This window comes from Hippichthys cyanospilos, chromosome 9 (assembly GCF_059441005.1).
Source record: "Hippichthys cyanospilos isolate Australia breed blue-spotted pipefish chromosome 9, RoL_Hcya_1.0, whole genome shotgun sequence".
Classification (NCBI taxonomy): domain Eukaryota; kingdom Metazoa; phylum Chordata; class Actinopteri; order Syngnathiformes; family Syngnathidae; genus Hippichthys; species Hippichthys cyanospilos.
In genome coordinates this window covers 4,260,900-4,285,721 of record NC_142377.1, presented here as the reverse complement: position 1 = coordinate 4,285,721, position 24,822 = coordinate 4,260,900, and the positions used below count along the sequence as shown (strand labels likewise).

Sequence of the window (24,822 nt, the reverse complement as noted above, 5' to 3'; positions counted from 1 at the left end):
CTTACAAAGAATGCATACTCACTTCACCTTTATCAAAGAAGCCGTTGAGGCTTTTTACAGTCAAATTTGCCATTCATCAGACAGACAATTCTCATACTGTATGATCTTCCATTTTCACAACTTTCTTCTGCTCCTGAACATGCCCTCCCACCTACATGAGCCTATTAGTTTACTGTATGCCAAACACAATGACAGCCAATCAGTGTCCACTCGAGGGAATGACAGACCTTTGTTTTCATAACCTCAACAACTCCAGCACAAGAAGCCTGATGCATAGACCTTTGTTTTCATAACCTCAACACCTCCAGCACAAGAAGCCTGATGCATAGAAACGGATCTAATCAGCATTCAGGAAGCATTCAGTTAAAGACTCAAAAATAGATAAACTGACCTGTGGGAGGCAGCAAGATGCTTTTCTTAGCTTATCCAGTAATTTGAACTAGTATTTTGTCATCATTTTACGAGGCAAGACTTTCTGACCACACACTTAACAGTACCCACAGTACAGGATAATCACTCATCTTTAACAAACATCCGACAATAAGGTCTTTGTTGCCTTTGATCGAAAAGGAAGGTAAAATGCTCAAATTCAGCCATTTGAATATGTGTGTAACCGTTTTCATGGTGAGCTTGTTTTCTGCAAGTCTCAAGAAACACTTACTTATCTCTATAAACACTTCATTGATGTTAATGGCGTTCTTTGCACTGGTCTCGACAAATATGGCATGAATGGAATCGGCATAGTCCTTGGCATCCTTCTCCAAGACTTCCCTGCAACGAGTAAGTGCCAAAATAGTTATGTTTCAACACAAACACACACACACACACGTTGTCCAATGTCAACTATGAGTTGTAACTCTGCAGTTAGATCCACAGTTCTTGTACAATATTCGGAAAATGTGTTAATTTTCATTTGACTAACATTTTTGTTTTCAGATTTTATTTTTCCTTCCCGTTGTTTTTGTTGGCAGTGTTTCATTTTTTATTAATCCATCCAAACATTTTCTTCACCGCTTGTTTTTAATTTTTTTCATTGTTATGAAAACATTAATATGTAACTGATGAAGTTACATTTCTCTTTGAAAATGCTGCTACTTATTTTGCAACTATTCTTCGTAAACATGCCAGAAAACCGTATCTTAATGAACGTGTTTGTAATAAGCCTTCTCAAACAACCTCTCAAAAAATTACTCTAAGGTGTACCCTAGGAAGAAAGAAAAAACTACCCCCGAATATGTACTTGTGGTGATAGCTGTAATACAGCCATGCAAACGGTTGATTAGTTACAAGCAGCGATGATATGGCATCATCTTAAGTAGACTTCAATTAAATGAGAGAGGTGCATTGCTTCATATCCCCAAAATATTTCCACCTCCTATTTGTCAATATGGGATGATAAGATAAGACCCTTATCATATTTACAAATGGACTTCTGTAAACACTGTGCCACATAACGTTGCTTTTTTGTTGCATGTCACATTACATTATGTGTTCTAGGTCACATTCAAGGTCACATTCTGTTTCTGTAATGTATAAGGATTTATAAAAGGATCATATTCAATTAAAAGAATCCAAATTGGTCATCATGCCCTGTTTTGTAAATGTAGCATTGATTTAGCTCTTTTATTAGAAAAATCTTAAAGAGCCAATATTCATTACTTCAACAATACTTCCTCGACACAACTACTCTCCTACTGCTCAGAACTGTGGGGCCTTTTTGTGACATACATATTGGAGACAGCAGCGGGAAAAAAAGGCAGATGAATTTGTTAATGATAGCCCAAATAGAGGTGGGGGTTCTGCGCTTTCAATTATTTATCTCAATGGGATTTTTCTTTTTTTTTGTTAAATTCACACAAAATTAAGGCAGACCAGAATTTATTGAATAGATCACATTTGTGTTTGAAAGCATCCCTGCATCTTTATTTGTCCATTTCTCAGAGGCTCACCTGGCATCTGACAGATCACATTTGTTGCCAGCAATGGCCACAATGATGTTGGGAGGGCCGTGCTGACGTAGCTCCTTCACCCAGTTCTTCAACGTTTGGAAGGACTCCTGATGGCAATAGCATGCGACATGTACTGCATCATGAACAAGCTTCCAGATAACTACCCAATCACTGCTCCCAGTGTTTAAAAAAGCAGAAGACCCCCACTATTCCCGTTACATAGCAATGTGATTTAGTGTCTCTGGGGAAAGCTAATACAGCAGTTTTTCGACTATTTCCAGTCTTTTTTGCTAAGCTACTATAATTAGCTGCGGGCTGAAATTTTATATTTGACAGACAGACAAAATGAGAAGTATTTGGATCCACTTTCCAAAACGCTAAACATTTTCCACAGAAACACAAACTAAAGCTGCGGAAAGGATGCAGTATGTGGTTGAGAGCATTCCAACCTTACCCAAAAAGATCTTAATATGGATCAGAACAACGGGTACACACCTACTGCAAAATTTAGTCCATAAATCCATGTGTTATTTACAGAAATATAAGCAAGGCACTACCTCTTTTGTGATGTCATAAACAATGATGGCCGCTGCAGAGCCTCTGTAGTACATCGGTGCCAGAGCTCGGAACTATGAATGAAGAACAAAATAAAAACACATGAAAAGGAGATAAATGGAGAAAAAATAGTTTGTCAACACAGAGGCTACTAACGTTCAAATCTCTTCTACTAATAGCTTTGCTTTCATTAATCAATTCTACTTACTCACTTACAGACTTCATGTTAGTTTTTTTAAATTTCTGATTCAATAAACCAATTGTAACCAAAGAAATATGGACAGAAACGCCACAAAAGCCTTTTATAAAAACACATTGTTCTGCCCTCATCTAAGGGAGCGGTTTTAATTCAACAGGACCTCCCAACATTTGGAAGTTATCAAGACAAAGATGAGCCAAATGTCAGGAGAGCTGCCACAAATGTGAGTCGAATAGAAAAGAGCATGCGTTTGATCCTTAATCCATCACAACTCTCAGCTCAATCCAAACCAAATTTTCCGGAAAGGCAGGATCTTAGACTTATTTTCATGTTTCAATTATTTGAATAGAGTGAGTTGCGTTTTTAAGTATGGCGCCTAGAACTACTGTCAACCAAAACAAAAATGTTCAGTATACAGGTGCATTTCAATAAAGTAGAAGAAAAGCTGAAGAAAATAAGTCATTTCAGCACCTCAATACAAAAGGGAAACTCATTAGACATTTTACATTGCAGTTGCAGAATGAATTAAACTGGTAAACTGACCACTATATTAAAACAATTGATGGTTTTTCCTGTTATATGTGATAAAGGAAATTTTTTTGCAAGCTGTTATAATCAAAATTACAACAATAAACGTGTTACTGGTATTTGACTGTGTTAAGTGGCTTACATAGGAATTAATACTGTTGGTCAGTTTGGCATGAAAAGTACAATTCTTCAAACATCAATTGCATTAGTTGAAATATTCACGGAGGCATGTCATGTATGTTTGCTCTTCTCTCATGACGAATGATTTACAGTACATTGCAAACGGTGTATGGAGTAAAAAAAAGTTTTTTTAAAATACACAAAAAGGCATAAGGCGGCTCAGTGGGGCAGTGGTTAGCACATTCGCCTCACAGTTCCGGGACCCGAATTCAAGTCCACATTGCTTCGGCCTTCATGTGTGGATTTTGCATGTTTTCCCTGAGTTTGCGTGGGTTCTCTCCGGGCACTCCGGCTTCCCCCCTCACTCTGAAAACATGCATGGCAGGCGTATTGGACACACTAAATTGTCCTTGAGTGTTTAAATGGTTTTTCATCTTATTGTGCCCTGCAATTGGCTGGAAACCAGTTCAGGGTGTCCTCTGCCTTCTGCCCAAAGTCAGCTGGGATAGCAAGACTGGATGGATGTATGAAAATGGATGTATGAAAATGGATAAACAGGCATACATTGTGATAAGCAAGAGCTCCAAAGCAGTTGACACAGAAAATGCTGCATAGCCAATTGGGAAAACGCCAGAGACCACACAGGAATAAGGAAGGAACACATCAATGAAAATCAAATGGGAAGAAACTTTGAGAAATTGAACTTTGCTGCTGCAGAAAGTAAAGAGTGTTGCATGATCAACTGAGCGTTTTTAAATAGAAGGACAATCTACTAGTGGCAGTGACTTTGACATGCAACAAAAAAGACAGCTTGGGTTTCATTCTCTTATCTTCAACACAGACTTGTTTATGTTTCCCAAAGGGCGCAAAGGAGACAAATGCCCCCAAGAGCTGGAGGACGAGGATAAAAGACGAGCTGTCTCTTATCTCGCCTCTCAGGAAAGAATGACAAGAGGATCCAAAGCAGGACAAGAAAAAGAAAAGCGTGAATGGCAGTAGTGTGCTGTGAAGAAAATGGTAATCAAATGTAAAAGGAGCTCCTTACACCTTACCTCTTGGTACTATGACAAGAAATGTATGAGACCAACATTACATTTTTTCAATTAGTAGGGATATCACTCTAGTATGTTTCAGAGAATGCAAATATAATTTAATTTGTCATCGCTTTCAAGAGAATCAATTTAAATGTTTGACTCACAGAAAAGGAAATGCTGCCCCCTGCTAGAGAGAAAGCAAAAGTGCACTTTTCCGAGGCATGGCCTTTAAAACCAAACATACCAATTTTTAACACTTCAACTGAGGATTTTTGCACTGGGGGAAAAGCCACAAATAGGGGAGGAGTAGAACGCATCCGGAAATAATGTGCTTGCTGATAATAGCCAAATCTTGAACTGAAATTGTGAATCAATTACTACTAAAAAGAATGGGTCGTTGGGGAAATCTGGGAACTATATGACAGTTGCAAACTTTTTTTTTCTTCAGTTGAAACCGTGTGCTTAGTCAAAGTGGAAGCAAATATGAGCAGTTTACAATTATTTCTTCTGCTAGAAAGCAAAAAAGAAATGTTAAAGGAAATGCCTACGAGAACCACAATTTATTTTGGGTTTATCCGAGGTAATTTAGATGTGGTATAGGTGTGTGACTGTGAAAGTGATTTGTTGATTACACACTTGGTGCGCTAATTTATTTTTTTACTTCAACTAGATTTTTTTGTTGGCTTCAGTTGAGTTGTAGTGACTATTTGTCAAAAAGTAGAATGGATTTTGAAAAAAGACACAACTTGGTCAAACTTGTTGAGATCATTAAAAGACTGTCATTTGACGGGTGTGTGCACTTTTAATATTCACTGTATTTGTATATCCTGCTTAGGTATAGCAGGTGCATCAATCTACCGAAGTAAGACAGTCATGACTGCAAGTGTAAGATACTAACCCGTTCCTGCCCTGCCGTGTCCCAAATAAGGAACTTGTGCAGCTCATTTTGGTATTGCATCGTCTTGGTCATAAAAGATGCCCTGGTGATACATGGCAAAACAGAGAAAAACACATTTCACAAGATGTATTTTACTTAGCGCAGTAATACATCAAGAAGGAAAATATTCAGTAACTCAAAAGCGAATGCTTCACAGCGTGCCAGCCAATTAGTATAGAAAAGTCATGAAACTTGCAATCTATCATGATGATAAATACAATTAACGAGAAGAATGATATCCTTACGTATCATTATTTGAGATGTCTTGTAGGACATCAGTAATTTAAAAACATTCTTTTATGTACAGCGAACCCTCATTTATCGCTTTTCACGGTTTCTCATTGGGGATTCTCCCCAAATATTTAATAAGAACAACAACAAAAAATCTGAGAAACACACCAAAAAAAACCTTATCTCACATCGTACTCCTTTTCTCTGGGTTTGATTTGCTGTCATCAGATTGGCTTGGTAACATCAACCCAGCAAGCTGATTGGCCGAGACGCCTGTACCGTATAAATGCAGCATCAAGCTTGCCAAGTGCTTGTCTCACTCTCTGCTAAAATTTGCACCTCGTGAACGCTTGTTAAGTTTGTTTGCTTGCGACATCCTAGAAATGGCTTCCAAATGTCCTGCGTCTTCTAATTCATCTAGAAAAGGAAAATGAAGACGATGAGTGTGAACGAAAGTTCAATTTGAGCAAGACTTCTCCCTAAAGGAATAGTGGCATGGATGTAGTATTTTGACGTGTCTGACCAACAGTCAGATTGCTCTGAATGAGATGAAGCAACAGACACTAAACTCAAGTTGGACAAAAACTGTGGCTTAAATTATTAGACTATGCAGGCTTCACACTCAGCCAAGTCCAACACTTGACTGAGGATAATGCTATGAGGATGCTTGCTACTGAATGCTAGTTCCTGAAGGCTTCTCCAACATGACATGGGATGACGGTAATGGGCAGAAAAGGGGTCAACCCGGGCTCAAGAGATTGCTGATAACATGGTGAGAGCTATTGAATTCAGTAACCTTGTTCTGGCATTATTTAGGGTATTTGGGCCAAAAAGAAAAAAAGCCAAAAAAACAAGCAACTTGTTTGTCCGAAATCAATGTCAGAACCTCCAGAAGTCTCGTCATGAGTGCCCCAAAGAGATTTCCTATGTGTGAACGTATTAGAGAGTGTTGAAACACATTTCATGCACTTTATTTATGTACGTACAATGTGGGTAAGGGAGAAAACTCTACTTTCTACTGAATTCACTTAACTTGGGTTTCTGGTCTCCATTAACACAATGAGGGCTCACTATAATTGTAAAAAAAGTAGATTGCTTCACAAATTTTTTCACAAATTATTTTTGTAACATAACCACCGTAATGAACAACAGTTAAAAATTAAACAATTTAGAAATGTTTCAATGGGCACCCTACAAATTGCCAATGGCTAGATTTTTACTTCATGCATAATAGGTGTTTTATTCGAGTGATAAAGATGTGTGAAAGATGATGAGATTATACTTGTATTTAAAACATTGCCTGTGAAGATTTTAAGGAGGCAGTGGAACCAAATAAGATGATTTCCAAAAGTAAAATGTTGCAACAAGTGACCTTGGGAATTACTCCGCAAATCAAAACTAGGGATTAAAGGTCTGTTTTTCCCACTACAGTCCAACATACCCAATAGTTGGGTTGATATTTGGATCAAAGCTGTCCTCTACAAATCTCCACACGATACTTGACTTGCCAACACCAGTGTCCTGCAAAAAACAAACACAAAAAAATGTGTAATTGTGCAACAATTAAGTTTGAATTGTATTTCTTAACAATTGTAGTAATTGCTGTTACTATTTCACACTTCTGGTCCCTGTTATCCCAGGAATTTAGAAACATTTTGCCCAGTTTAGTAACTGTGCGTTCAAGTTCCTTTCACATGCTGTCCTTTGCAGAAGATTGAAAAGCGAAAATCGTGCCTTTAATTTGGGTGATTCCAAATTGTGGTAGCACTTCTATTTGAAGTTGCCTCTTAGGTTTTTCACAAAGCAGTTAAAAATACTTGTTAGGTGGGCATGCAGGCCAGTGAGACTGATTTTTTGTGTATTTGTTTGTTTTTCTCATATTAACTGTATATTTGTGATTTTGTATTTGATCCATGTGAAACACATTCATGAGTCCTCTTTGTGAAAGTATAAGCTTACTTAGAGTAGTAGGAAAAAACAAGGTATAAATACATGGTTATTGTGTTCTCTTCTGTCCCTCCACTTGAAAATTCCCAAGTATAACGGATCAGAGATTAGTATTGGCACTTAATAAAATATAATAGGCCAAAAATGTTAAGGGGCTATTCCCACTATTTACATTTAAAAACTGTCCTTCCATTGTCAAAAATAGGTTTTTTTCCCTTTTCAATCTGCAGATGACAAAAGAAATGTAACAAAGATGAACAAAGGGAACAGTATATCCAACTGTGATTGGATCTTAGGTCCTGGAAGGCTAATTAAACAGTGAGTCAACGACAGGGAAATGTAAACCAGTGAGCATTATTGACAGATGACGAGAAGCAAGCTATTCCCCAACCATGTACTGACTTAAAAGAGTCGATTAATGCTACTCATAATAATTCATGGTAATGCATCGTTTTGTGGCAAGCTAAAAATTACCAACTTTTGGCATGCATGGATTCCCAGTATAGTCAAAAAATGTCTGTGAGTCTAATTGTGAAAAAATACTTCGTATTGAGCAAAGAGGTAAAGTTTTTTTTTCTTTTTTTTCCCCCAGTTATTCCCTTTAGTTACAAGAAACACATTACCAGGTGACTACTTGTCAGTAAGTGAAGTATCTTGTCGGACTTCAGCATTTATCAATGCTGTGTCCAGTGGTTAATGTATTCATCCCAGTACCTCTGTTGCAAAAATAAGCTAATAAAAGAAACACACTAATTTGTAGACGTGTGCATTTTAAATGTATTTTTGCTGGTTCGTCAATTACATTCCTGTTGGTACATGGACCTCCTACCGTCGTTGTTGGTCCGACATTTTTGGAAGGTCCCCCCCTTCCCGTTCTGGTGACTCGTTGGTCCATCGGTCTGTCGGCCCAATATTACGACACTTCAGTCATCACGTCCGTCGTTAGTCCCAAATGTTACACTTATGTCATCACTTCCATCACCTACATCCCAAATATTATAACACTTCAGTTATCACTTCCACCGCCATTCAATCGCCGCTCTCTCCTTCCCTCCAAAAAAATAACTTGCCCTAGAAAATAACCAAATCTTCGATGATCCTAAGAGCCAAAGCTAAACCTCAAAGGCTTCCCTCTCTTTCAATCACTCAATCATCCTAATAAGGTGGGCAAACACACTAAAACCAAACCACAATACTTAGCATGCAACCAAACAACATATTTGCTGTACAATGGCTTAAAAAGTTCCTCCGACACCAGACTGCATCAAGCAATCACGTCCAATAGGGGTTAACATCGTGTTTCAGGCAGCCTTCAACCTCTTTAGCCCATCCAACCAACCATACATTTTCTTAGCCACTTGAAAAATGTTTTAAGTGGTTTCATCAAAAAAAAAAAAAAAATCACATACACTACAAGTAAAAAGCAAGGCTTTGCTAAGCTTAATTAACCCGATAATGCCTGCAAGAGCCTCTGTCCTACAGTGGTGAGAAAAAGTATGTAAATCCTTTGGCATTTCTTGGACTTCTGCATAGATTGGCCATAAAATGTGTTCAGATTTTAACTTAAGTCACAACAACAAATCGTACATTCTCCTAAAGTAATACTGTTTTCACATAAAAAAAAAGAAGTGATTTTTGTTTATTGGGCAGAAGATGTAAACATTCACATCGCAGGGTGGAAAAAGTATATAAACCCCTAGGGCCTAGGTCTTCTACAAGAGCTACTTTAAGTCAGGTGTCACCCAACATGGAGTTCAACTACTGTGACGAGTCTGCAGGAGTTCATTCAAGCTGCCCCGCCCTTTAAAAACTCAAACTAGTTTTGAAATAGCTGTTCAGAAGATGCATTGTCTGATGGGAACCATGCTCCACACCAAAGAGCTTTCTGAAGACCTGCGAGCAATAATTGTTGAGCTATATAAGGCTGGAAGGGGATACAAAAGTACAAAAAGCCTTTATGTCCATGTCTGAACAGAAACACAAATAATCTACAAATGGAGGTTCAACTTCCATATATGTTATGTTAGTATATATAAGTTCAAGTCGGTTGCCACTCTCCCCAGGCGTGGTCGTCCTGCAAAGATGAGAGCGCAAGAGCGCTGTGCAGAATGGTCGGTGAGGTGAGAAGGAATCCTTGAGCATCAGCCAAAGCCGTACAAACTTCTCTGGCGCATGCAAACATTTCTGTTCATACCTCCACAATAGGTTAATGTCTTAATAAGAATGGATTTCAGGGGAGGAAACCACGGAAGAAACCTCTGCTGACAAACAAGAACATTGCTGCACGTCTTGCAAAAGACCACATTGATGTCCCACAGCAGTTCTGGGACAACATTGTTTGGACTGATGAAACAAAAATCAAGTAATTTGGCAAAAACACAGAACGCTATGTGAGGAGGAAAAGTGGCACGACACACAAGCATTAGAACATCATCCTGACTGTGAAATGTGGTAGAGGAAGCAACATGGTTTGGGGCTGTTTTGCAGCCTCAAGACCTGGATGGATTGCTGTTATCAATGGAAAAATGCATTCCAAAATTTATCAAGACATTTTTCAGGAAAACATAAGACCATCGGAAACTCAAACGAAGATGGGTGATGTAACAAGACAGCAGCCCCAAACATACAAGTAAATCAACAACAGAATGGTTCAAAGAGAAGAAATTCCTTGTTCTGGAGTGGCCTAGTCAGAGTCCGGACCTCAAACCCATTGAGATTCTGTGGCATACACACCATAAAACCAAAAAATATTGCTGAACTGATAAAATTTTGTGAAGAGGAATGGTCCAAAATTCTTCCTGGTCATAGTGCAGGTCTGATCTGCAACTACAGAAAACGTTTGGTTAAGGTTATTGCTACAAAAGGAGGGTCAACCAACTACTAAAAGTTAAGGTTCACATAATTTTTCCACCCTGCAATGTGAATGTTTACATCTTGTGCCCAATAAACAAAAATCTAGGCTTTTTTTCGTGGAGTGTTATTTTAGGAGAATTTACAATTGTATTGTTCTGAAAAAAATCTGAAACCATGTTATGGCCTATTTATGCAGAAATTCAATAAATGCCAAAGGGTTCAGTTACTTTTTGTCGCCACTGTATACGGAGCTCTTGAGGACTGAATAGGTAATGCTAGCATCTTTGCTTACTTTTTAAAGAGTAAACAGATGCTGGTAAAATGAACTTACCTTGTAAGATTCGTATTGTGAGAAATTTTACGATAAGATTCGTATCCATAAACAAAAAACACTCGCGCTAATTGGCTATTTTCTGTGCAGTGCCACTTTCGTGGCTTTAAATTATTTAAAATGATAACAGACTTTCCAGTTGGGTCGCATTTGGATCGACGTAAATGCTGTTTAAAAACAGCGTGGTAATAATAATAATGTCCTGTGTGTTTTAAGACAAATATCTGTTTGACTTACCCCCAAAAGACACACTTTTAACTCTCTTAACGCCATGGCTGCTTCCTGTTTAACATCGACTCGATCTTCATTGGCACTTTTGTTTTCTTCCCACCTCTTCTTTAGCTAACTTCTCCTGAGTAGTTTACAAAGACGACTCCTATTCACTTCGTCAGATGGAAAAATCTCATATGAAGAAGTTAATAGGTGTTAGTAAAAGGTCCTTGTTAGCCATGGTGTGATAAATAATTGAGAAAAACAGAAAAGCTAAGTAGCGAAAGTAGCACATCGTTCAAGCGTCTCCATCTTGGAACTACAGTGCGAGGTCACGTGACTACGGCTATTTTTTTTTTTCCCTCTTTAGTCCGGCGGAGATCCCCTCTAACACAAAGCCCTTGGTTCGACTTCGAGTTATGTCAACTTTGCTCTCGAGCTGATGATCAGAATTGGTGTTCAAACGGCAAACATCGATCGGCCACAGGAAGTGCATTCAGGAAGTGCTTTTGTTTTTTTTTTCTTTTTTTTTTCTTAAGTGACAGCTGAGCGCCTGGTGACAGCACACACTGGACGGCAGCCCGCAGAGCCGAGCCGATACTCAACATGGCAGGTAATGGGTCACTGTCGAACGCAATGTTTTGTGGTTTATTGCTCTTTAACGATACAATTTTGTGACTAAAAAACAACTGTATTGCGATTCCTTGCATTGGGCTTCCCGGGGGGGAAAAAGTACTGTGTAAAAGGGCTGGACCGATCTGTGTTAGCAAATTTAGCAATAATACTAGCCAGTGGGCTAACAAAAGCTAAGCGGGCATTTCGAAATATCTGGCTTTATGCTGACGTTTATCATTACAGCTAATTTCCACGCATCAATATCCCGGCAAAATAACACTGATCAATACAAACGCTCACATTAATTGCAATTATCAGACAATATTTGCCATAGCTAACGCTAGTGTGTTGACTAGCATGCGTTAGCATGCATGCTAAAGACATTTTCAGCCATACGATGACCAAATGCACCGATCTGCAATGCACTAATTAGAAATACTTTTTATTTAACTATTATTATTATTATTTATTTAGTCATTCTCTGCGGTTTAAACAAACGAAACACTCCGAGTGTTGAGACTCGTAACGCAGGAAACACCGCATTTCTATGCTTATCTTGCACGAGTTGTTTTTCCGATACGAAGGACATTCACTGCGATGCAAACTGTAAACAATGGCATTACGGTATCACGTTTTTTGACACCTCATGTTTTCTTGCATCAGAAATCAGTGTAGTATGTGTAAAATCACACCGAAATTTTTAGTAAATTTATTTTACGTTATACTTTAGGCAGCTTTTTATTCAAACTGTTGGTTATGTATTAATTCATTATTACAAGTGAATTTGTGTGAGAATTTAGACTCTGTCACCGGTGTGGATAAGATGAATACATGTATCAATCGATCAACCGAACTGTTAGCAGTAGTATGATGCATGAGAGTAAAACATAAATATTTACATTAAGTATTTAATCCAACGCATTTAAAGTAATCATGTATGTATGTTAATTAACACAATTTGATCTAATAGTAATAATTTAAATCAATATCGGGGCTGGCTGTGCTAATTAATTGACAAATTTTCGTGTAAACTCCGTCCATCCATTTCTTATAGACTCTTATCCTCACAAGGGTCGCAGGGTTGCTGGCACCGATCTCAGCTGTCTTTGGTCATGACATGAAAATAATCCATATGGAACCTGTAGCATCCTTGGTGGTACTCAAAATCCAATGCAACTTACATTCATCTAGGTTAGAAGATTTAAATACTCTTATTCGCAAGAAGAGATGCAGCAAGTTGAACAGCATGAATTTATAGCCTTCACAACACAATGTAGCAAACAACTATCTGAAAATGAAATTTAAGAGAACTCTTCTGTGAAGAGCTAAAAATAGAAAACTGCTGTCCCTTCTACAAATGTGTGTGTATGTGTACATTGTTCCAATTGTTCTATCAATAACCAGGCAGATTTTTTTTTTCTCGTATAACCAAGGCAGGGTTTACACTATGTGAATCATTACAAAATGATTTGGTAGACCTACCCATCTACTGTAGTTTAACATAACCACAATATTTTAATCATACATTCACAGTTCACACTCTGTATTTTATTTTTTTAAATAGAGCCGTCAAAATTGATCTATTAATTGGCAAGTAATTCATGATCAAATTAACCAATACATGTTTTATTAATTTAGTTGTTTATCTTAAAATGACCCTTTTCTTCTTATCAGCCTCTGCAGTACCTTTTCTGATTTCTGTAGTCTTTCATGAAAGGCTGATTGTTTTATGTTTAATCAAAAAAAGACATTTGGAATCATCTACTTTTACTTTTTTTCCTTTTTTTCCCACATAACAGCACAAAATCAAAACTTAACTGATTAACATGTAGTAATTGGGTGAACAATTGTTCTGCAATCCACTTAATGCCAATTAAGATTACTCCAGTTTGATTAATTGATTAAATAATCGATAGAATAAATATACAGTGGGCCCCTGGTTTACAAGATTAATCCGTTCCGTGGTTCGGATCGTAACAAATAATTCGTATGACGGGCAATCCAAATCTATGTTAATTACCTAATGTGTGTAAAACCCCAGGTAGAAACATAAAAATTGTATACAGTTTAAATATTAAAAAGTGGTATCAAAATAGTGTAGTAAGTGCTACATAGATTTAAGGTGCTATATAGATATATAGGTCATCCGTTCCGTGGTACGGATCGTGACACAAATTCGCCGAATGGCGGGCAATCCAAATCTATGTTAATTAGCTAATGCATGTAAAACCCCAGGTAAAAACATAAAAATTGTATACAGTTTAAATATTAAAAAATGGTGTCAAAATAGAATAGTGAGTGCTACTTAGATATAATATACAGTACATGCATACAATTAAATAACATCATAAATAAAAAATATATAAAGGATTTATTTACCTTTGAGTGACGCTTGTTTTGGCCATATTGCCCAGTAAGGGTAGCCTAGGCTATGCTAGCTTAGTTTTCTTCCTATTTCTTGATTATCTCCAGCTTTGTTTCCATACAAATCATTTTCTTACTTCTCTTTTCAACATCACTAGCAATCTTGGGACTCATGGGTAACCAATTCAAGTTTGAATTAAGCACTAAAATGCATAATAAATTCGATATTGAAAGCACTCACACACAAGAGATCAAGTCTTTAAGCATCCATCTATTTGACCCCATGCGCCGACCAATAGCAGACTACCATCTTCGTGACCCCATCACGCTTACCAATAGTAGACCAGTATCTTAGGGAATCGAGACACCGACCAATAGCAGACCAGCATTGTAGTGATGCGTTGCAGCGGAGGCAGTTTGACGTCAACAGAAAATCAGAGCAATTCCCTAAAAACGCCTCAAGAGGGAGGCAAGACAACAAACACAACCAACCCCACAGGTCATAACATTTGTTGATGTTAATCATAAAGCGAAATAAATGCCTTAAAGAGCGGACGAAAAAACTCAGTTTTCCACATCATAACGTGAAAACAAAATGTAAGCCAGGGACTCCCTAACCCAGGGGTCCACTGTATTTTAAAATACTCGATAGTGACAGCCTTGAATTAAAAGGAATTCACAGTCGAATGTTTTTTCCACCTTCCACAGTTAGTATATATGCATATAAACTACATTCAGCACTTTAGCTATTGAATTCCTTATTAAATGTGAGTGGGCAGTTAGATGATAGTTCTAAACAGCAAGTGAAATCTGTGTTTTCTGAAGTGAATCTGGTTTTCTGAAGCCACACTTCTCACCTTGTGGCTGCCTCGCCCGCTTCATGATATCGTTCAATTCCAGCCAGTCATGACATATCCATCCATCTATCATCTTGACCACTTATCCTCACAAGGATCGTGGGTCACCAGAGCCTACCCAAGCCAAGTGAATGAAGTAGCCAAAATATAGTATATAGTTATATTGACATTAAAATTAAATACTGTGTCAAATGACCGCACTCTTTAAGAGTCGTTCTTCCCTTTAAATTGGTACCGTGGGAAACAAGTACTCATAAACAACAGTTGTATCCACAGGTGAATTATTTACTACTGTTGTTGGTTGTTGTTGTGTGCTCCCACACACACACACACACACACATTTGCCGCTTCTGCATTTTCTTCAGTAAAAACTTTGTTGTAACTAATAAATGAAACGTTGCTGTTTACTTAGTCGGTGCAAAATCTCGCCTCCTCAACTCCGGAACCAAAACACAACTAGAAGACATATACAGTATAAGGTCGGTGTGTATTTACTCTTGCACATGTGGTATAAGGGCTTACTATGGTCATCAAGCCTCTGCAAGTCATGTTTATCTGCTTGGGTGGTTCTGATAGTCCATAGTAGGCAAAGAATGCATAGAAATGGATCATTGAAGGTTAATAACACTTTGGGGGTGGGGTTTAAGGGTGAGAAATCAACATCGTAACATGGTTAAAATGTCCTAAAAGTTGAACTACCATTATATGGGACTATAAATTAATCACTATCAATTAACCATGTAGGTACTAATAGATTTTACGAAAACAAAACGAACTAACTAACTCACTCTCTAACTTCCCCAATGTAGTACTTAGTAGTACTAGGGTAGTTTCACAATCAGCACCCAACTCAAATGTAACTACCGGCGCATTTGGTAATTCACTGTAATGCTCAACGTACACCACTCTGAAATTGGTATGTTCGAAGAGGCAAAGCGCACTCTCATTGCATTTATTTCCGAATGCAGCTTGTGTTCTAAACCAAACAGCGGCTGTGCTTGAACTGCTTCCAGCTGTACTGATCGACAACTGGGTTCCCATGCGCCGTCCCTCCGACGAGTGGAAACATTAAAATGAAGCCAAAAGGCAAACCCTCGCAATGTTGTTTATTCGAGTGCTATTGCCGTAGTGGGACATCATTGGCAGGCGCAGGTGTCACGAATTAATCTGGTACTCAGTCTGGATCTCAACATGAGAGCACATTCGATGGAAAACAGCTCATCATGTCAATATATGCACATACTTCGTTGTCCTATAAAGCAAACAACTCATTAGATAATGAAATGAGTAATTTAATCAGTGTTTTGTATGACGTTCATGTTGTATTTCATACCAGAAGATTGCTTCCTTCGTTATGAAACTTATCTCTTTGACTCTGTACGAAGGTTCTATAAAAAATTTTAAGCATCAGGACAAAAAGGATAATAGTTAAAACATTTTTTTTTTCAGCATAGTCCCCATCAAGAGCTGAACACATCCAAAGTCGCTGAATTGGTTTTATCTCATTGTAGAAGAACTTTTTTGTTTGGAACATGCCTCAGCATATCTTATATGCTATGCTTAAAACTTTTTATACGCCCCTCCTCCTCAGAAAAGAGAAATGTGCCACCTTGCAGTGGAATGAGATTTTAAGTCCAAATGGCTTTCACGGTTATACAGACCATGCATTGTTTGATGGTTGCAGATTCATTTATGGCTTTATAAATCAATATTGGGCCATTAACCAAATCCCCACTTAAAAATGGGACAGAAATTGCACTAAAATAATCACAGCCAAAATTGTGCCTGAATCAATTGGAAAAACAGAAAAGATGAAAAATGTTGTGGTACTTATCAGTCAAATACAACTGAAATGTTTTCTACAAATGCAATGACTGAATTGAAGAGCCATTGAAGGCAGTGTAACATGCACAGTGTTGGTTCTAGAGGGAGCCTGTCCTGTCCACAACTAGCAGGGCTCATACTGAACAACACTGAGAATCACTAATCAAATCGATAGAATCTATCTTTCAAAATCTCATTTCAGTCCCTTGCTATTGCACTGTGTGTGTGCGAGTTTGGTGGCTTACACACCAAATGAATATTTCAGCAGACTTTGCCACAATGTGTCAGGATCACATGATGCTGGCTGATTGTTATTTTAAACCGGTTTAATTGGTAGAATTAGAGGCTGTGCAGTTGTGTGACAGTGTTCTTTGTCATGTACTTCACAAACTCTTATGTATTACAGTATGTTAAGACTTTTTCTGAGATAACTTAAGTAGAGTTTGTGTACAGCACCACGGAAAGTACCAGTAACTAGTGATGGTGATTATAATGACACCCAAACAATTCTGATTCTGACTTGTTTTTATTCTGATACTCTTGGATAATATATTTTTTTTTAAAAATGGGCATAAGTCAAATAGACCCAGAAATAACATTGCTGTTGCAGAAAAATGATCATAACAGGATCGTCAAAACTCACCATATACTCTCATAGATGAGCAATACAAAAAACAAAACAAAAACAAAAAAACAACAAAAAAACAAGCTTACTACTGCTACTTTGTTACTTTTGTCTTTGGAGAAAATGAAAAACTTTTTTGTCAAATATTGATTTGTTCAATTTGTGTTGTCTTGTTTTAATTTACGTGACTGTGTGTGTGTGTGTGTGTGTGCGTGTACATGTGTGTACACAGTCATTCCTTTCGCCCCTAATCCAACCCTCCAATTATTTAACCCTTTCACTTCTTCATTTCTGATTCTTTTGGGTTTTTGTTTTTGTTTTTTGTTTTGTTGTTTTTTTGCTGGGAAAAAATAAAACATAATGGAATTCCTTATTTGTTTAGAAGTCTTGGATACTTGGAAAATTTGTTAAATTTCCACTTCCAGAGATTAGGTTACAGGCCTTGTGATTTTTTTTTTGTCCCATCGGTATTTTATAGTATTAAAAACGTGCCAGAGAAGTAAAAAACGCCTACAATGGTGTAATCTATTGTAACACAAATATATAGCACATATTATCAATATATTTCCGCTGTGTTAGATTATTAATTCCCAAGAAATTTTACAACGCAAGCTACCTTGTTGCCAGTCGGCTCAGCACTGGCTTGCTGTGTATGGAAAAGTTGCTAAATGCCACTAGGAGCTGTACATAGGTGTGTAATGAACTGCTGGGATACCATTTCATGTTATTACTACCATTCATACACCCACTGCAACTTTTTTTTTTCTAAAGTTGTCGGATGCATTGTTTCAATGGGAGCGAACGGATTAAAGTTATAGTTAAAACAAAACAAAATAGGGTCTTTTTTAGGCAAATATAAAATTGTATATAACAAGATACAATATATCAATCATATCGAGCAGCCATGGGGGAAAAAATCTGAGCAGTACTTGGAAAAACAAATTCCGGTTGGGTGAGTGTTGGAGATTCCCCCGCAGGGTCTGAATTCTTGCTTAGCCTCTAACCCGCAAGACAAATACCCACACATAATCTTGTAATCAGATTATTTTTTTAACCCAAAGGCTGCCAACACCTTTCTGCCTCCAAAAGGTTTGTTTTCAACTCGAAGTCGTGCATCTGTTGTATGGTATTGATGCTTCACTTGCCAGTCATCCTACGGTGCCTGATTCCAATTAAACCTGCCTGAACAATTCCAAGGCATTCCAATTCAATTTCAGACATTTGGGAAATGTCATTTGGTTTCGAAATTGTTTACGAGCTGGGACGCTTAACAATTTCATTTATATTCACAAGGTGATGCTTTTGCAGGCTGATTCACCCTGGCGTGTTCTCGCTGAATGAGACTTTGTCCCCACATTTTTAATGTGATCGACCAAAAAGTAATTTTTGCGAGATGCATAAGGTGCTCATATGTTGATGACCACTAATGTTTTTTTTTTCCCCTCTCCATGTTTTGTCTTTTTAGGTCTATCTTTATATTTTGAGGATGGCCATGACGATCTTGATGATTGTGAGTACTATTTTTTAAATAATTTAAATTCTATTCTAGTCTCATAGTACTGTACTCACATTTTTAGTGGACTAATAACTTAATTATGACTAGTTGTTGTTATCTCAATTATTATATTGTAATTGTTTTTGTGTACAGTAGATGCACAATTTTGTTTTGGTAAGGTTCCAGTTTTCTTCATTAATCTGTTATTGTCAACATATTGTTACAATTCTTTTTTTTTTTTTTTTTGAGAGGAGGCCTTAATAACCTTGTACAATCATGAGTTGTGATAGTTATGTTATTCTTGAGATAAATATGACTAGTTTTGTGCATTCAGAACTTTTTTTCCCTCTTAAAACTCTAATTTAGTCTTGTAAAATTTGAACACCAAGCAATTATGAGCACTTTTACACTGTTCCCTGCAATCATTTGATATATGAAACAAAATAAAATTGAGTTGGACTGTAATCTTGACTACCTATCGAACACAGTTGAATGATTGCCTCTTGCCAATCTTACAGTTGGATTTGATGACTATGGGTCAGAATGTGATAGCATTCGCATCACGGCCTTCCTCGACGCAGGGCAGGACAACTTGACACCCCTTGGGAGGCTAGAGAAGTACGCTTTCAGTGAAAATGTCTTTAACAGGTAAGTGTGATGGGGGGGAAAAAAACGTTTCCATCCTTTGGTGCATCAGCTAAACCCGCAAAAACCTTGTTGTATAACCTTTATCATTAAATTATCGACATTCAACCGAACTCATTATAGCTCTGTTTAAAAGGGGGGTACTTTATTTTAAACAGTACAAAAATAATGTTTTGTTGATAATTATTTGTTGCAACATTATTTTCATGTACAATAAAAACCTTTAAAAACACCTTTTGCTGTCGGATTGAAAATGACATCACATTTGTTCAGGCCTCAGCTACCAACCAATCACTCGTTTTCTGTGTTTGATCACTTTTGCAAGATGTCGTTTTCAGTCAACAGCTAGTGGCAAAACTTATTTTTAAAGGTAATAATTGGACAGCTGCTGGCTGCTCTAAAAACCACATCATCCTGCTCGCTATGTATATAATATCAACAGCGGCCAGAAGCGGTGCCAAAAAAGCAAAGATCAAGCACAAACTATAACTGAACTGTTAAACTAAATCATTTCCAAAACATTATTTCGGGTGCAGCCCACGCGGCCCGGCACCAGTTGATCCACAGACCGGTACCGGTCCGCAGACCGGTGGTTGTTGACCGCTGGTTGGGGACCGCTGGTTTACAGTATCCATGCAGTTTTAAATAACATGGTCACATGATTTAGTTTTGTACAAAATGTTTATCCTGTTTGGCCTAAAGTGTGCTTTGAGTTTTGATACCCCTGGTGTAGGAAATGGTATCATCGTCAGCGTGCGTTTGCAATGTGGTGCCACATCTGGCAGGAAATATGATAAAAAAGTTAAAGCCCTCATGTGAACTTGTCAACTCACTCTTCCGTGCCAAATTGTTATAGTTTATGTTCTTGTTTGTTGATTGCTAGGTGGCACATTTTGTCTTCCTTTAACACCAAGATTTTTAAATGAACACACATTTGATCAAGAATTAATCAAAAGTAATTCGATTTTTTTTAAATTATTGCTTAATGCAGTTTACTCAAACACTCATCCCTTGTTTTGCAACTTAAGATTTACATGGCAAACAAGTCTTACTCTGCTTTTGACAAAGTGAACATCTGCATTCCAGGGTGAGTGCTCACCACATACCTAATTGAGCTTCACACAATAAGTGGAGTATTTGACAGAAGACTCCAATTGTGCGGTTGTAGGTTTGTTTTGGGTGGAACGTGGGTTTACCGGTACAACAGTAACCACTTTTTTTTTAATACTCTTTCATGACCTGCAGGTTAAAAACCAGTAACAATTCTACTTTTGTTCAGCTTATTTTTTTAGTTATTGTAAACCACCTTTTCAATTCTTGGCATTTGATTTTGTATTGTCTGTGTGCATGCTTGCACATTGGACCTGACAGTATACACAGGTTGTTGGCAGGCAAACTAACCCTAGGCATCTTTTTTTTTTTTTTAGGCAGATCGTGGCTCGTGGGCTACTCGATGTGCTTCGTGAGTTCAGTGATAACGAAAATGACTTCATCAGTGTCATGGAGACAGTTGCCAGAATGTCAGAAGATGGAGGTAAATACCATTTTCTCTTTACAGTATGTACTAGCGGATTTTGCATGTAGCTACACCTGCCATTTGTAGCATTGTGAGCCCTTTACATCATGCAAATAATACTGCATAATGATGATAATAACAATAATAATAATAATAATACATGGTAATTCATGTGTGTCTTGTCAGAGCCGACCGTGCGAGCCGAGCTGATGGAGCAGGTCCCCAATATCGCCATGTTCTTACATGAGAGTCGGCCCAACTTCCCTGCCGCTTTCTCCAGATACTTAGTACCCATTGTAGTCCGGTATCTCACTGATCCCAACAACCAGGTAGGATTTCAAACCATGGTTTTCCGTGGCGTCTTCATAAACAGGATCAAAGGTTAACATATGCTTTCAAATGGTATTATTGTGCATTGTATTTTCCAGGTGCGAAAGACAAGCCAGGCGGCTCTGCTGGTGCTGCTGGAGCAGGGCCTCATCTCAAAGGCCGACATGGAGACCAAAGTTTGTCCGGTTCTACTGGACCTCACAGAACCCAGTAGCGATGACGATTACAAGATTGAAGCAGTCGCTGTAAGTCATTTCTGATTTATGTAATTTATGTCTTATATGACTTATATGAATGAATTAGGTGGTCATACCTACAGTTACAGCTAGCATGTATTTATTTTTAGAATAGATTTTTCTCCTGATAATGGCAATGATTATCATATAATACCCATTATCCACTTAGGATCATTATTATGTTCTACATTAATATCTGTAACTTTGAGTGTGACTTTAAATGTTGACCTGACCTGGTGAGAGATGTTCCGATTCAAATGCATGTGTAGGGTTGGCAATTTTGAGCATACATTAGCAGCTGGCTGTTAACTGTGAGACCATTTTATTTATTTTGAATGACAGAAATTTTGGTGGCTTTTGGCATGTGACAGTTTATGCACAAAATTGATTTTCTAAGCCACATAAAATCTTGTGGCAGGCTAGATCTGGCTCACAGGCCTCAGACTGTGTGTTAGTCTGCACAATGACACACATTTTCTTGCAACAGTATATTTTACACACTAGCTTTTGATTGCATCTGTCTGTTTTGTTTATGCACACACAGAAGCAAGTCAGGTTTTCATTAGTTTTCCAGATTTTTTGTGGATTTTAATCCACCCCTTTGTTTTACTGCAATTCCCTGAATATAAGACATACCTGTGTATAAGACACACCCTTAATTTTTAATGAAAAAATAATAACCTAAATTCTGGTATTTTCTATGTTACCATGTATAAGACACACCAACACTTTGGCATAAATATGAAAAGGATAGCAAAACAGAATAAATCTCATCTTTTGTAAACTCTTCATATTTTCTTGTGTTATTATCTGTAAACTATATATATTTGTTGCGCGTAAAGTTAAGTGTATTTCAGATTTCTCATATTGTGAGCGGTCAGTGAACACCTCACCAGTGTAACATTGAATGCACTCAAAGCAGATGTTTTTCCTTTTTTTCACGACACGATTCGAGTTTATTTTACCATATACCCGAAGTGCCGCACCATCAGTGTTCCACCAAGTTCATGATTGTGTGAATATGCCAAAGACAAAAATTAATAAACACCTCAACAACTATTAATGTCGTAACAACCTCAGCTAAATGAGCTGCTGTTAGATTCAATTGGCATTGGGTAGTAACAGCCAACTGATTTTCGCCCTCAAGCCCATCCCGTTACGGTCATTTTTGTAAGTAAGAATTAGGCCGATACAAAAATGCACAATCTGTGAGTTAAAACTCTGCTTATGTGGTTGATGGATCCAATCTTCCTAAAATTAAAATCTTCATGTTTCCATTTATAGTACGGACCCATATTTTGGCCTTTGTTTTTGAGGAAAAAAAGTGCAGCTTGTATTTGGTGAATTGCGGGACCCTAGTTTCAATAGAAGATGCATCCTTCACTCCTTCTCACGCAGTTCGGTAATAATTGTCATTAAGAAAGGGTGAGCGATATTTAAGCTGTGTTGTGCATTTGCGTCTAATTTTAGATCATGTGTAAAGTGGTGACCATGCTTAGCAAAGACACAGTGGAGCATCTCTTACTCCCGCGATTCTGTGACTTGTGCAGCGACGCCAGACTCTTTCAAGTGCGCAAGGTAACTTACTTTGTACATTTTGCTCTTGGATTACAGCATGCAGTTAGTCTGCAAGGACTATTGTCATAAATTTGCATGACAGGCTTGACTGGGTTTTGCACCTCAGCTGGGTGCGCAAGTCCCTGTTATTTTCACAAGCGTGGTCTTTTTATTCTGTGCATGACTGGTGCCAATTTTGAAAGGATACATATGCAACTGTTATCTTTTTTTTTATACTTCATGTGTTCTAGGTCTGTGCAGCCAATTTTGGGGAATTCTGTTCAATTGTAGGTCAAGAAGCCACAGAAAAACTACTGGTAAGGAAAAACAACATTTTGCATCCTCCTGGTCTTTTTAAAAGGAGACACTATGCATTTGTGTACTGTCACTTGAAAGTGGCCAAGGATCTTTTCCCAGCCTCAAGGGAGGACAAACTCATTTTGATGGGGACTATTATATGAATTTACCTATATATTAGTAGTATGGAAGTGCAAAATGGCTTGGTCTCAGACTGTTTTTCGAAACGGCCTCATAAAATATTTACCTTGCTGGTTTAGTTTTACACTTGATGGGCTGGCCAAGACACAGGAGAGACCAAATTACATTTAAAAAAAAAAAAAAAACCTTTACGAAAAAATAAACTCATATTTGGCACTTTACTGCTTTTAACATAGATTCCCAAGTTCTTCGACCTGTGCTCAGACAGCCTGTGGGGCATCAGGAAAGCCTGCGCCGAGTGCTTCATGATGGTCTCCAATTCTACTTCACCCGAGGTGCGACGTGCAAAGCTGTCTCCACTCTTCATCAGCCTCATCAGTGATCAATCCCGCTGGGTAAAAACACACACACACACACACACATACCCACACACTAACATCAACAAGTCAGCTTGTCAAAGCCAATTTTACTTATATGGGTCTTATATGGGAAGGGGGGGGTGACATAACAGTCATTGGTCCAATATCATCATAACTGAACCAATAACAAAAGCAGCCTCAAAAAACAGGTTTGTCTGGTAATGGCAGTTTAGGAGCTCCCAAACAGACATACAAGCATCTCCCTCATCTCTGATCTCATTTCTTTTTTCTATTTTGTTATTCTCTTGCGACTTCCTTGGCAAACCTGTGACTTCTATCATATTTCATGTCATAAGATGGAAAATAATGTGTTGGTATGGCAATAAAAAAAAAAGAAAAAAAGGTACATTGATCTTCACTTAAATAGTGCTTTTCTCCTTTAGGTACTTAAAATGCTCCACACTGACTCCTTATTTACCAATTGATGACATATCATGAGCAACTTGAGGCTCAGTGTCTTGCTCAAAGACACTTTGAGATGGTCACAACGTTTGAATCCATAACTTCTTGGTTTGGATGATGACCACTCTAGCACTGAGCCATGCTATCCAAGAGTCAACTAGAACTTGAAATAACTAGAAAATAAACATATTAAAGAAAACTCATAAAATAATAGCAATAAAAACTATATACAAAAATACTGTAAATTACAAACTACAAAACACACCTCATTAAAAGCCGCAGCTAAATATAGCCTTATTATGGCTATATTTGTTATGGCTCATGTGAAACATATACAGTATTGGCCACTTTGTGCTAATTGTTGGAGGGTTTGGGTCTTTACTTTAATAAATGTGATTTTTGCAAAAAAGCCCTCAAAGATGGTTTTTAAAACCTTGTATTGACCTCAACTCTCATCCACCCCCCCCGACCCACACTCTCTTGGGTTCTTTACGGTCTGTTTCGCTCGCTTTCTCTCTCATTGTAGCCAGCCAGAGTCTCCCTCATGTGTGTGCCACAAACAGCAGATGCATATTTCTTATGAGGGTGGACTTGGACAGTTTTCT

General features: G+C 37.8%; 2 protein-coding genes across 3 annotated transcripts in view; one reads left to right on the top strand and one right to left on the bottom strand.

Annotated features, from left to right (window-relative positions):
- rab22a (RAB22A, member RAS oncogene family) overlaps positions 1–11,371 on the bottom strand; it is a 16,237-nt gene extending 4,866 nt beyond the window's left edge. The window contains exons 1-6 of one of the 2 annotated variants that reach the window (XM_088424416.1): positions 10,922–11,371; positions 6,995–7,074; positions 5,284–5,365; positions 2,507–2,578; positions 1,950–2,056; positions 662–771 (exon numbers count right to left, since the gene is read on the bottom strand). In XM_088424416.1, coding sequence (XP_088280542.1) covers positions 662–771; positions 1,950–2,056; positions 2,507–2,578; positions 5,284–5,365; positions 6,995–7,074; positions 10,922–10,957 — 487 coding nt within the window. In that variant the 5' untranslated portion in view covers positions 10,958–11,371. Of the gene's footprint in view, positions 1–661; positions 772–1,949; positions 2,057–2,506; positions 2,579–5,283; positions 5,366–6,994; positions 7,075–8,329; positions 8,604–10,921 lie in introns of those variants that run through there. The other variant, XM_088424415.1, reaches the window with a different exon arrangement.
- Positions 11,250–24,822, top strand: part of ppp4r1l (protein phosphatase 4, regulatory subunit 1-like) — a 24,122-nt gene continuing 10,549 nt past the window's right edge. Inside the window, exons 1-9 of the mRNA XM_088424412.1 lie at positions 11,250–11,507; positions 18,645–18,689; positions 19,193–19,322; positions 20,747–20,853; positions 21,022–21,164; positions 21,264–21,410; positions 22,872–22,979; positions 23,210–23,275; positions 23,633–23,791. Of these exons, the coding sequence (XP_088280538.1) occupies positions 11,501–11,507; positions 18,645–18,689; positions 19,193–19,322; positions 20,747–20,853; positions 21,022–21,164; positions 21,264–21,410; positions 22,872–22,979; positions 23,210–23,275; positions 23,633–23,791 (912 nt within the window). The 5' untranslated portion in view covers positions 11,250–11,500. The remainder of the gene's footprint in view (positions 11,508–18,644; positions 18,690–19,192; positions 19,323–20,746; positions 20,854–21,021; positions 21,165–21,263; positions 21,411–22,871; positions 22,980–23,209; positions 23,276–23,632; positions 23,792–24,822) is intronic.